This window comes from Glycine soja, chromosome 17 (assembly GCF_004193775.1).
Source record: "Glycine soja cultivar W05 chromosome 17, ASM419377v2, whole genome shotgun sequence".
Classification (NCBI taxonomy): Eukaryota; Viridiplantae; Streptophyta; class Magnoliopsida; order Fabales; family Fabaceae; genus Glycine; species Glycine soja.
Window position 1 is genome coordinate 4779418 of NC_041018.1, and position 13304 is coordinate 4792721.

Here is a 13304-nt window from a genome sequence, read left to right on the forward strand (position 1 = left end):
TTTATTCACTCATTTTATGCGTTCCAGAGCAGAGTTAATGTATGCAAAAAAACAGATAAAATGTGTTTGGTTGGGATGATGAAAATAGAGGGAAAATATTTAAATTAAAATAGATTGTAAAATGTATGAGACTCATTCTATTTCTCTCCTACCTTCCTTTACCAAATACACTCTACCTAGTTTTTCTTTTCACTAAGAAACAAAAATCCCTTTCCCTTTGTAAATTAATTATAGTGACAAATGACAAACACATTATTTCCACACACCTATTTCGTTTTTTCCTCAAAAATTAACGGAAAAAAAAATGTATGATACTCTGTGGCCTCTGGCTGTCTAGGGATTTGGTTCAGATTACATTCATGCAAATCAGTTCATGTGAACGCCCAATTGATATTCATATTTACTATAAATAAATATAAATAACGTTCAAAGTACATGACAGCTCTAGTTAGTGTCGCTTCCAATTTTCAAATTCTGCATATGGCAACTTGCGTGCAGCTAATAAATCCATCAAACTTATTCACTGTTCTTCTGCTCGCTCTATTATATTAAAAATACATTGATTCTTAAGAAGAAATATATTTGGCTATGAAAGACTAAGCTGGTTCGGAGTTTAAAACTTTAGACTTTGTTCCATCAATATTCTTTACCGTTAAATAACAAGCAAAAAACGTTATGTTCAAATATGCCGGCTGTATTTTCCCTGTTAGTAGAAGATAGCATCATTATAGAAGAGATACGTGAAATACAATATAGTTAATAGTTAATATTAACATATTAGGATGAAATTGCCAAAAGCAAGCAAATTATTTGAAATCTATACAAAGTCCAAACTCCAAGCCTAATAGACTTGCCATATGGTAACTAATTTTTTTTTTCTTTTTCTCTTTTTCTTATGTAAAGACTAAGGTCCTTAAATGTAACTCACTTTTCTAACCAAAAGTATCGCCGAATGAGCTTAAAAATTGAAAAATATGAGCCATCATTATGCACAATCTATTTCCAATGTCTCTATCTAAACGACTTATAAACCTCATATTATTGCTAGTCTAGTCACATCGTGTAGAAAAATTGCACTGAGTGGACCTATTGGACCCAATTATCTCTGCCTTGTTTTACAAAACCAGATTATCAGTGAAATTGAAACAACCTTGCTGGGTCATTTCCTCTGGTGTTGCCGACATAATGGAGTTCAATTACAATAATTATTTCACATCCATAAAAAAAAAAGTGAAAAAAAATGTTATTAGAGATTTGATTTGATTAGATAGGAGTAGCATAGCCACATGAACTCCTCTCTATGAAATTTGTATATATACAAGCAATTGAAAAAGGCATGTAATGATGTAACTCCTAATTAAGTACTTCCAATGGAGTCAAGTAAAGACATTGAAAAGGAGCTGTCATATTCATATTCCAGATCCTCAAAACCCCAGAACTCCTCCTCTTGTTCTTCTTCTTCCTCTGGCATTTTCCACTTCTCTATATCCGTCTCTCCTTCCTCCATTATCTCTAATACCTGCCAATTATAAATAAATAATATTATCAACCAATCTAAAATTATGATTAGCATACTTTTAAGATAATCATTAAAAATCAATAAATTTATCATAGACTACTGCAACAAATCAGGAATTCCATTAAGAAAAAAACAACAAGAACAACATAACCAAAAACATGGGGACATAAAAACCCAACCCATGGACAAAATCAAGAAAATCGGTAACTAGGTAACCCTATTATGTTCCTATTGAGCTCTGTTACCCAAAATAGGGGATGAAAAATTATAACTGAATGACTGTATAAAAATCATTCACACTATTGCGTACACTATTTTTTTTTAAGATTAAAAGGCAATCTATAATAAATCATCTCTAAAGCTCCATCTAATAGTAAAGTCACTGTACACATGATCTATGTTAAAAAAATTTCTGATCATTAATTCATTATGCACATACTGTCAACCATTATTGGTTTATGCGTGATTCACAGCAAGAACAAGAGGCCTACAATCCCAATGAATTGAATGCCTTTCATCTCTGTGTTGGATAAAGGTACGTACAAATCATCACTCAAGGGTGACATGGAACCTAATAGAACCTACGCATTTAATTTGTTATATACATATATATATATATATATATATATATATATATATTGTCACGTGGAGTGTCATATATTTTAGCAGGTGTCCTGTTATTAGCACAAAGGATAAAATTAGGTAAGAGAGAACATCAAGTGATTAATCAATTTTCATGGGAAAAATAGGCCGCCATTGGAATTTTGGGAAAATAAGGATGAATCTATCCTGGATCAGATTTCTGACTGCTGAAACTGATGAGCAAAGCCATGGAAATTAAATAAAAGGAAAGCTGACAATAGAGTATTATATTAGGAAGTTTGATTGTTTGAAGCCATGAAACTGATCTTAATATGATAACAAAGAAATTGTGCCGTTGAGAAAAATTATACAATAATAATAATAATATTACTTGAAAGGAATAATAATAGTAATAATATAATCAATATTAATACTTTTCTTTTGTTTAGAAGTATTTAGTATTTAAAGGCAATTTTTTTTTGCGTGTACTTCTATAGTTCTATTGTAGTTTTTGGTGCACTTCAATTACTTGAAACTTGAAGCTTTGGCTCTAGCAACGGGATAAAAAAATGGCAAGTGGACGAGTCGCAATCTACTGGACGTTTCAATTGACAGAAATAATTTCCTACACATCAAATGTGTGCAATATCGTGGTGGTTATACCAGTCATTTTATTGCTCCTAATTTACCTGATGACCAACAACAAAATTGATGGAAACAACGTCATGAAGATAAATGTTAGGGGTATCTTTAAAGACTTCGATTAAAAAAATAAATATGAAAATCATTTTAAAAATATTTATCGTATTACAAATATAAGGATATTTAATAATTTTAAGTAACTGAAATCTTTTAGTATAGTATATTATTGCCCTAAAAATACAGTATATTAATATTTTGTTACTGATACTCTTAAATTAAGTTTGGATTTGGATGAATGGAAATAAATAAAATAGAGCGAAACAAAATGAAATAATAATTTTAAAATGTATGAATTGTTTCACTTAACTTCATTTCATCTGATTTTATTAAATTTAAGTCACTATTAAATATTCAATCATAACCTTAATACATTCATTAATAATATACCCTTTCCTATTTTCACTACTAATTACTAAAATTTTGTTTTATTTTCACTTTATCTTTCCTTTCCATAGATTTGTCGAGATAAACAGTAAAAAAACTTCTTGCTAGAAATGAGGGGAGATGACATTTTTAATTTATTTATAAAAACATTTCTTTGATCTAAACTTGTAATTTTCCAAATACCAAGTTCTTTTAAAATAAGTGAAGAGAATATGAAATCAATATTTAAGATCTACGTAATACTAAGTTCTTTTAGCATTGGTCTTGGTGGTAGAAGTACAGCCCAAGATCCCAGGCTACTGAATCCATAACATGTCTTGGGACGGACTTGGGAGTATCGCTTTGCCAAAAGAATATGCTAATTACAAAACCAACCAAATAATCAGCTTAAAAAATATTTTTTATGATATATATTTATAATTTTTTTCAAAATTATTATTTTTTAACTTACCAGAAACATTAAAATTGATTTTTTTTTTAAAAGATTCTTGCTCTTTTAAAAAATATATATAAGTTCCCAAAAAGGACTGATGTTTAACCGTTTTTCACATTTTAAGAATAACAATAAAAATTACTTGTTGGGGCAATTTTACTAAAATATTCTTAATATTTATAAATGTATCATACTTAACTGTTATTTGTAACTATTGAATGATTGATGGTGGTAGTTGAAAATTTGACAAGCACACTTGATCGATGTAATTTATTAGGAGTAAATTTGGAATAACATTTTTATTATTTCAGTGAAAACTATAAACATCAGTCAATGCGAATTTTTTTTAATGCCAAAAACTCAGTTTATTTTGGAAAGAAGGGATAATTCTTTTTAATAAATGCTAACCAGCATTTTTAAAATACTAAATAAGAATTTAAAAATATTTTTATCAAACCTAAAAAATACTATTTTTATCAAAAAATATTATTAATACATCATCACCATAATTTTTAAGAAAAATGTTAGCAACACAATCTCTAAAATATTATTTTGAACATAATTTTCATTTTTTTTCTAAAATTTATTAGAAATCATCAAAAATTGTAAGTCCTATTTTTTATTAAATAAGCTTTAATTATGATTTTATAGTTTGCAATGAAATTTAGCTAATTGTCAATGTATATTCTTAACATAACGTTCAACAATTTTTTTTTATTAATAATCTCTTAATCAATGTTTTTTTTTTTGTTGTTGGACAATTTCTTAATCCATGTATTCTTGTAAAAGAAGGCAAAGAAGCGAATCCAAAATCCAAATACAAGAAACAAGTATTGTAAGGTGGTACCTCACTCATGGTAGGTCGCCAAGTTGAAGATGCCCGAATGCAAAGAGAGGCAGCGAAGGCAAATCTCTTTAACTGTGTCACATCATAAGCCCCTTCAAGCCTTGGATCCACCAACTCTTCTATCTCACCCTTGTTCAAAATTGGTTTAGCCTATTTATTCAAAATATACATGACATGGTTACTTAATGCACCAAAAAACGTTTAATTAATGAATAATGACTTAACCAATGTTAAAAGTCACATCCCACCATTAGAGTAGGCAAAGTCTAGAAGAAACCAAAAGGCATTTTCAATGAAACACGCCAAGTTCACAAGGCAAAAGGGGGGGCTACTTACCCAGCTATGTAAGCTTTGGTGAGACCCATCCACTGGTTTTCTGCCAGAGATTACTTCTAGCATGAACACACCAAAGGCAAACACATCTGTCTTCTCATCCACAACACCATGCAAGTAGTACTCTGGGGCCAAATGTCTGCAAAATTATAGAAAGCATATCCATTTTCATAACGATTCATATATTTTAAAAATATACTATCCATTCAGATTATTAGAGGGTCCATGAAAAGATGAGTACCCAAATGTCCCTTCTATAGGGCCAATTGAATGATGAGTCCATTGAGATGGAAGCCATTTTGCTAGGCCAAAATCAGATATCTGCCACAATCATATAACATAATACTTTTGGTAAGAAAATAAATAATAAACCTATCAAAAAAACACTGTATTTGAAACATTGATTAAGCTAAAATAGGTAAGTGCAGGGCTAACTGCTAAGTAAAGTGCAAATTAAAAGGACCTGTGGTTCAAAATCCTTTGTTAACAAAATGTTTGAAGACTTGATGTCCCGGTGGATTATCCTCCTCTTGCAATCCTTATGCAAGTAGTGAAGGCCACGTGCAGTTCCAATAGCTATCTTATGTCTCGTTTTCCAATCTAGAGGAGGCAATTTTTCATCTACAAAGAAAATTCACACACTATTAAAAACCATTGTTTTTATTTTTGCAAACCCAGAATACATGACATGTTTTGCTGCCAAATTTTAAATCTTTATGAGAAAAAAAAAAAGTTCTTTTTAGAAAGAAAAAAAAAGTACCATGAATAAGAGATGCAACAGAACCTCTGGAAGATAGCTCAAAAACAAGGTAAAGACCATTATCAATACAACACCCCAAAAGAGGTAAAACGTTGGAATGGTTCACATGACCAATTGTACCAATCTCTGTCAAAAACTCTTTCTCCTTTCTCTCATCCCTCGAAGTTCTTGTGAGTCTCTTCACAGCAATTTCCTCACCACCATTCATTGTTCCCTTGTAAACCTCTGCATACCCTCCTTTTCCCACCAAATTTTCTGGAAAGAAAAAAACATGCTAAGTCTCAATTCCGCAAAACTAGAATAAGAAAAAATCAAACCTTAATTTTCAAAACCTGAGCTGAAGCCATTGGTGGCATCAAACAACTCTTCATAAGAGAAGCACTTCCAAGAGGGTCTTCGAGAAGGTTCTTCTTCATGCGGAAGAATCTCATTGTTTCCTTCACCCTTACTGTTGGGACTCAGAATCTGTTCCCTTGAACTGCGTCTTCTGAATGAGAAGAACCTCTTGAAGCTGTTGCTCCGAATATACCTCATTGCAATGAACAATCCAACAGGGGACTCTGTTTCATGCAGAGCAGAGCAATTCAAAACAGAGGACAAGTGAAGAAGAAGAAGAAGAAGTAAGACCGCGTTTGGGTCTCACAAACATAGAGACACCACTCGTAGGTTTTATTTTGGTTTGGTTTGGTTGAAAGGTGTGGCGTGAACAAGTGCCATGTACTAGGGAGGGACCGTTAGAGGAGCTTAAATGCTTTGTCTCGTTTATCCATGCTTTTTCTAAAGAAGAAAACTTGGCCTATGCTGTGCAGAGAAACAAAGAAAGATGGATTAAAAGGGTGGCAATTTTGGTGCGTGTAGAATGAGGTGACCCTATTATCCCTCTCTATTTAATTTGCTTTGAATATTGTTAATTCAGCCAATTAATTAATTCCCACTAGATACCCATGCTTGTGACAAATGTGATTTGTAACATAGGTTTTTCTATATCTTTGGTATTCTTAATCCCCTCTAGAAGTGAGACATGCGTGTTCCATGGCTACTTCAATTAGTGATGCAATCAAATAATTTGCTAATATTTAAATTTAGTTAGCTATTTTTCACATAAATCTTATAAATATGAGAAAATATTATATATTAATAAAGATTTTTTACATTACTATTTAATCACAAATTTATATATATGGTAAAATAGTTTATTTGTATCATAATTATCTATATTGTTAATTAGTTGCCAATATCTTTTTATTTATAGAAATTACCTTATTGTTAACAGAATCAATTCTTATTAATGTTAGTATATAAAAAACTTTATATACAAATTAAACTTTTCTTTATTTGTTTTTGGTTATTTATTTTCCCTTATAAATAATGTGGATGTTCAAATTACTCATGTTTTTTGTTTTAGATGAAAAGGAAAAATTGGAGGGAACCATCACCCCAGGTGTCAGTTTCTGAGTGTGGTATTATCGGTGCTCTAGTAGATATAGCCATGTCCAACTAAGGTAATGGTTCAGGTAAACTACTTTGCATTTATGATGGAAAACGAGCTGCAACAAAAAAGTAGCTTTTATTATTGTCAAATTATTTTCAGACCAAGTTTATGTTAAAAGAGATATTTATTGTATCACCACTCAGTTTTATGAAATGTCCCTGGATATTGGTAACCATGCTGAAATTAGTCAAATGGGTTAAAATAATTATATTTAAAAGTAAAACTCACTTTAAAAAAAAAAAAGAAGAAGTTGATTTCGCTTTCCATCTAACAATTATTAGTTTGTGAGATTGACTCTTTGTTGGTACGAGAGAAACTGGAGGGTTGAATGTATTGAATGTATGAAATCCTACATGATACATGCTTTGGTATAGCACCATTATTTTTATATTTAAAATTAGTCAAATGGGTTAAAATAATTATATTTAAAAAGTTCATATTTTTTTATATTTTCCCCAAATTCTTATAATTTCCAAACTCCTGATTTATTTTTCTGATTTCTTGGTAATAAAATTGAGAATTAAGTTCATTACTGTTTGGATTTGGATGTTTCTTGCTGTTTTCGACACTGGAAAATTGATGTTGATCATGCCAACGGTTCCATGTGCCATGGTCCATAATTAGGTGGGACTTAAGGGCATGTGACAAATTATTAATCCTTTTTTTTTCTTCTCAAGTGAAACAATTTTTTTTATTGATAAATATTAGTTATTAATATTATTAATTTTTATTAACTGTGTTTGTTTTTGTTTCAGAAGAATTAAATTAATATCATACCCTCAAACTCAAAGATTCTACACAGTCATCATTAACTAATTATAGCAGCACTGGACAAAGATCAACTTCAAATGTAATCAATTCGTACGTAGATATTGAACGGGTTCAGTACGTTATAGGCAATGCATGTGTTCATTTCAAGTAACAAATGACATGTGATCCGTTTATCATTAACCAAAAGAGAAAGGGTCTAGCATAATAGTAAACAAGCAAGCAAACAAAAGTTGATTTCATCTATTAGGTAATCTACTCTCTTGATGATTTGTTAAATATACAATCCGTGACATCAATTAATTATTTGAACTTCTTATTATTTAAATTAATATTATAAGGAGAACGAATGCATTATTTTTTTTTTCTGTGGATGATTGATGATGGTTCAGTGGTTTTGGCACATGATATATATATATATATATATATATGGTGACATGATTTTTTTTCATAAATAATTTTTTATATTTAATTTTCTTAATGCCACGACATTGAAAGATTGTGATGATGCAGTTCTGTAGAGGCTATAGAGAGTAGAGACAAGTGAAGATACTTGAAGAAGACGACATTAACAATTTAACATCCAAAGGCCAAAAGTTTTCACGACATTGATCCCATAATAGTTGTCTCCAAACTTTGGTCAATCTTGCGTCAACAAATTAAGGATTTGGCGTGCTTATAATATTATTTCCCTCCTTTTTTCAAGGCACCAAAATGGTCTTAGCTAGATTGTGAAAGGTTACACTGATTAGCAGGTTGCTTTAACTTTGAAATTAATTGCTGAACTAAATTGTAACATGGTTTTCTTAAGGAATGATTTCAATCCCTCATAACATTATTTTTGGTCCCTTGGTCACTTTTTTGTGCATTTTTATTTGAATAAGCTAGTATAAAGAAAATAAGTTATCATTCAAATTCAATTTGAAATCAATAGAGTCACGAGCTTTAACATATATAGTACTTTTCAAAATACATACGTGTAAATATATAAGTGCATGACAGGACCACTGATGAATTATCAATGGTGGTATTTAGTTTTTCTTTCTACCATAATCTTGGAAGTTGGAAGAGACAAAGTCCCTTTCTGGCCAACTACTTATATGTAAACATGAACGTGTGGTCACCTTTAGCCATTAAAGTTCCTCAGCTAGGAGCACATGAACAATCTCCATTCTCCAATGAAAAATTAAAACAGAAACTGCAAAGGCATGCCATGACATGCTCTTTTCTATGATCTGTTTTGCTCCCTCTTCACGAGCTTCACATATATTCACTTCCCTCTCTAGGTGTCTTGGTCTATTTTAATCTCCCAAAGGAACAAAAATTTTGAGAGGCCCGAAATTTTGGAAAATAACTAATCAATCACGCTCTCTTTAAAAAGGTACTATCTATTCTCTCCCCTCGACGACGATTTGTAGAGAACAATAAGAACAAACTAGGATGAAATCAATGCACTATGTCATTGAGATGTTAAAATGTGAATTTTGTCTTTGATTTGTTTCCTTTCCTTTTATACATTAGCCTTTGGTACGTGGTCAAAAATATCATTGGCTAAGTACAAAGAGTGAGATAAAATAATGAAATTTTTAATAAAATAATTTTATTGTAGTAGGAAAGCGTTGGATGGATAAATAATGTTTACCAGCTTTACACTTTAGTGTTGTACCCAAGATTCGGGATTCTTGTGTTCATCAAAATAACCAACAAATATCAGAAACTGATTTACGCGTGCAAGAAATGCTTGTCGCCAGCATTTAATCGATTCAATGCACAATTATGCATGCCTTGTATAGTTTTTAATTTTTAGATGAGCATGCGTGCATGCCCTGTATAGTGTGTACATTTTTTTAAACGAAGACCCTTGTTTGTTTGCAAAATGCCAAATTCAATCCTATTTTATTTTTTATTATAAAAACTTAATTCAGTTCACAAATGGACTATTGGAAAAATTATATCATAAAAAAACGTGAATAAATTATACTGATATTTCCTAAAATTTCATCAAATTTCTTTTAAAAACTTTTTTTACCGTTACATTAATCTTTTTAATTGTTTGAAAACATTTTATTGACACTCCTTATACATTATATTAATTTTTTTAATTATTTGAAAAACATTCCATTGATACTTCTTATATATTACACTAATCTCTAAATTATTTGAAATACATTACACCGTCTATTCCTAAAAAGAATGTTTTTTTAAAGGCGATTCCTAAAAAGAATGCTGCTATAAACATTAAAGAAAAGAAAAGAAAAGAAAAAACAGGAGAGTACGTTTACATGCAATTTCAATAAATCACAGGGTGTTAATGTAGTTCATTAAAAAAATAATGAAACTATAAAACAGTATTTTATTCATCTTTTTTTTTTTGGTACAAAGTATTTTATTCATCTAACATGCATACAACGAACGAGTGTGTTAAATTTGTCCGAATATACCTTATGCATGCGTTGCAAATTTACACTAATCGAAAATGACTGATTTGGGAAAGATAAATGTGTCCTTTAGACTTTAGTTGCAGATAAACTCATACTCCACAAGCATGCAAACAGATGTATTATGTATATGTGTGTATATCACAATTCACACATTTATTTAAACTGAATGAAAATGATATGATTTTAAGAAAATAAGAAACTTTTGTCTGTTATTTGACAAGTCTCTTATCCGTGTTTGTATCTGATATCCATCCCTGCCTACCAGTTTTGTTTTTCATTTTCACTTTTCTTTTGTTGGTCAACTTGGCAGGCCAGAGAGTAACTGAATTCTATTTAATGGCGTGGGGGTCTCTGCTCAATTGAATTCTATCCAAGTTCGGAGAATTGAAGGCTGAAACCAACACCAAACCTTAGGCACCGTTAAGTTTCAGCCTAACTCACCTTTGAAAATGGGCTTTACAAAATTAACAATTCTTCATGGTTGACCAGTAAGGGCAACTACTTATAAGTGCAACGAAGAAGAAAACGAACTAATTTAATATTTAACCCTCATGATGAATACGTCTGCTTGCAGAACTATTCAAAACCTAGTCTAATTATCAACATATAATTTTTTTTTTATCCATTTTTTTTACCCTGATACAAAGTATTCATCTGTCGGATACTACTATCTTTAATAGGATATCTTCTAACTTTGGTGGAATTGAACTAGTTTGAATACCTTATGCAATAATGTTACAAGTTTGCGTATTGTAAATAAAAAAATATAATTAAAAAGAAATAATCTATCAAATTAAATTAGTTATGTTCTTCCGTGAAAATCCATCACCAATGTCACAGTAACCTATCAAAAGGTTAATCTAACTAAAATTAGAAAATATGAGGAAAAAAATTAATTGAATTCTATGTAAGATATGTGCAGTATCTGTATTGATCTCCCAAATCAGACTTAATTGAAAAAAAAGGTATATAATTGTACGAGATAAGACTTATTTAAGGAACGAATCAGAAATGGTGAATAATGGGACTATGGGAGAACATCAGACTTAACTGGGGAAATCTGTAAGTGATGATTTGTATCTTTGACTCAAATTAATTTACTTTCTTATTGTGCAAGTTGGGCATATATACAAAATAGTTTAACAAAATTTTATTAGATATCCCTATAAAAAATAGTAAAACAAAAAAAATCTAATTCAAATTAATTAGGTCAAATGTAATTTATTTAGAACAAAATTGATCTTATAATATTATTCAAATACTAATTAAATTAAGTTGATTATTTTTTCCAAAATTGATCCGATCGAGTCTACAGATTTTCATATTAGTTATTTGCAGCTGATGGAGTGGCTTAGTTAGTTAAGAATCAAAATAATTCACTCCAACAAAGACTTTGATTTAATTCTCTCTTTATTAGTTCCCATTAAAAAAACAAGTGTAAACACAGTTTTAAGAAAATGATTTGAAAGGAGCCTTCGTCATGAGTTTTCTATGTTCCACGTTACTTAATTTTTATTTTGCAGTTGTATCTGTCACATTGTCAAAATAAAAAATCAGGCAATCAAGATGAAAAAGTCAAAACTAATTTGTAGCCATCAATGTTAACTATAATATGCTATAAAAAAAATAGAAAATTTAAGTCGATCAAAACCAATTTGGTAGTATTAATAATGGTCTTTGAATTCAAACGAATTGAGTGCAGGACTCAATAAACTTCTAATACATAACTTGCATGGCTAATGCCATCCTCATTATATAGTACACGTCATGCCATTTTGTTGTTGGGGGTGGATGTTCCAATAGTACGTGTAAGGCGAAGTGATATAAAAATGAAAATAGTCATGGATCATGAGTACTGCACACCCTATAGTTTAGTGAATCTCGATCAATCACCTGTTCTAACTCATTAAGGGATATTCATGCTAATTCTCTGGTCAAATACCACTTTGTATTATCCTCAGTCTTTGAAAAATCATTGGCTTAATTGTATGCATTGCATATCCTTTTTCAATTTTAAAGCCACTCATATTTATGGCGAAGAAAATTTTTGCGCAGATAAGATAATTTCTTTAGTTCTTATCATGTTAGCTCTTTTTAGTGGGTTTCTCCTTCTGATTTCCTTTTGACGGATCTCCTTAAATAAAGACAGAGGCTTCCATTTTCCAGATTTCCTTAGCTTTTCTTGAGTTTGGTGTTGCCCCCAAGTGTTTTGTAATGTTTTATATATATATATATATATATATATATATATATATATATATATATATATGCAGTTTTGTTGGGTATAGGACCTTCAGGGTTGGGGTGCCAGCATAACTGATGTCCTTCTAATCCTACCACTTTCTTAAAATAATAATAAAATAAAAAAACTACCACCAAGTAAGCATTCAAAAGAAAAAAAAAGAAAAAGAAAGTGGAAAAGAATTAAAAGAAGAAGGAGAAGAAGTAACGTAGTGCTTTCTAGTTTCTACAAGAGAAAAAACTTCTTTCCCACTAAATTGAAGACCTTGGTTGCAAGGGACTTTCAGCACCTCCTCCACCTTTGTAACTTTCTTACCTCTGCACTAATTCACTTCATTGCTTGTAAGTTGGCCTAAATTTTCCATCTTTTAAGATTTTTTGTGTACGTACTGTAAAATAAAATCCAGGCAAACTTTTTCTTGTAAGAATTTAAGGTGTGTTTGATTTGCATTTTCATTTTTTGTTTTCATTTTGTGAGATCTGTTTTTTTATTTTTAAAATATTAGAATTCTGAAAATATGTTTGGTTTGATTTCTTGTTTTCTGCTTTCAAGAAATAAAAATACTGAAAATGTGTTTTTAAAAGAAATGTATTTTTATATTTGCTTAAAATTACATTCTTTGTCAGTGCGTTTTCATTTTATCCAAAATGAGGTTCCTAGTTTCAACTGAAAACGAGATTTCATTGTTTTCAGTTTTTGGTTCGTTTGAAAAAATATTTTCACTGAAAATGAAAACAGAAACCCAACCAAACACATCTTCATCACCATTTTTTATTTTCACTGAAAATGAAAACAGAAAAC

General features: G+C 30.4%; 1 protein-coding gene across 1 annotated transcript; it reads right to left on the minus strand.

The window, feature by feature from the left end:
• Positions 1 to 1010: 1010 nt before the first annotated feature.
• On the minus strand, positions 1011 to 6433 carry LOC114392108 (probable receptor-like serine/threonine-protein kinase At5g57670). Its single transcript, XM_028353143.1, has 7 exons — positions 5893 to 6433; positions 5561 to 5815; positions 5264 to 5421; positions 5042 to 5121; positions 4804 to 4939; positions 4468 to 4617; positions 1011 to 1519 (listed from the first exon to the last, which is right to left on the minus strand). Exons 1-7 carry the CDS (start codon positions 6092 to 6094, stop codon positions 1358 to 1360), a joined length of 1143 nt encoding a protein of 380 aa, XP_028208944.1. The 5' UTR covers positions 6095 to 6433; the 3' UTR covers positions 1011 to 1357.
• Between the last annotated feature and the right edge of the window lie 6871 nt (positions 6434 to 13304).

Coding starts and splice junctions, on each gene's coding strand:
- LOC114392108 (XM_028353143.1), bottom strand. CDS start 6,094: ATGAGGTATATTCGGAGCAACAGCTTCAAGAGGTTCTTCTCATTCAGA. Junction 4,940..5,041: donor CCTATAGAAGGGACATTTGG/GTACTCATCTTT, acceptor ATAATTTTGCAG/ACATTTGGCCCCAGAGTACT. Junction 4,618..4,803: donor ACCAAAGCTTACATAGCTGG/GTAAGTAGCCCC, acceptor TTGAATAAATAG/GCTAAACCAATTTTGAACAA.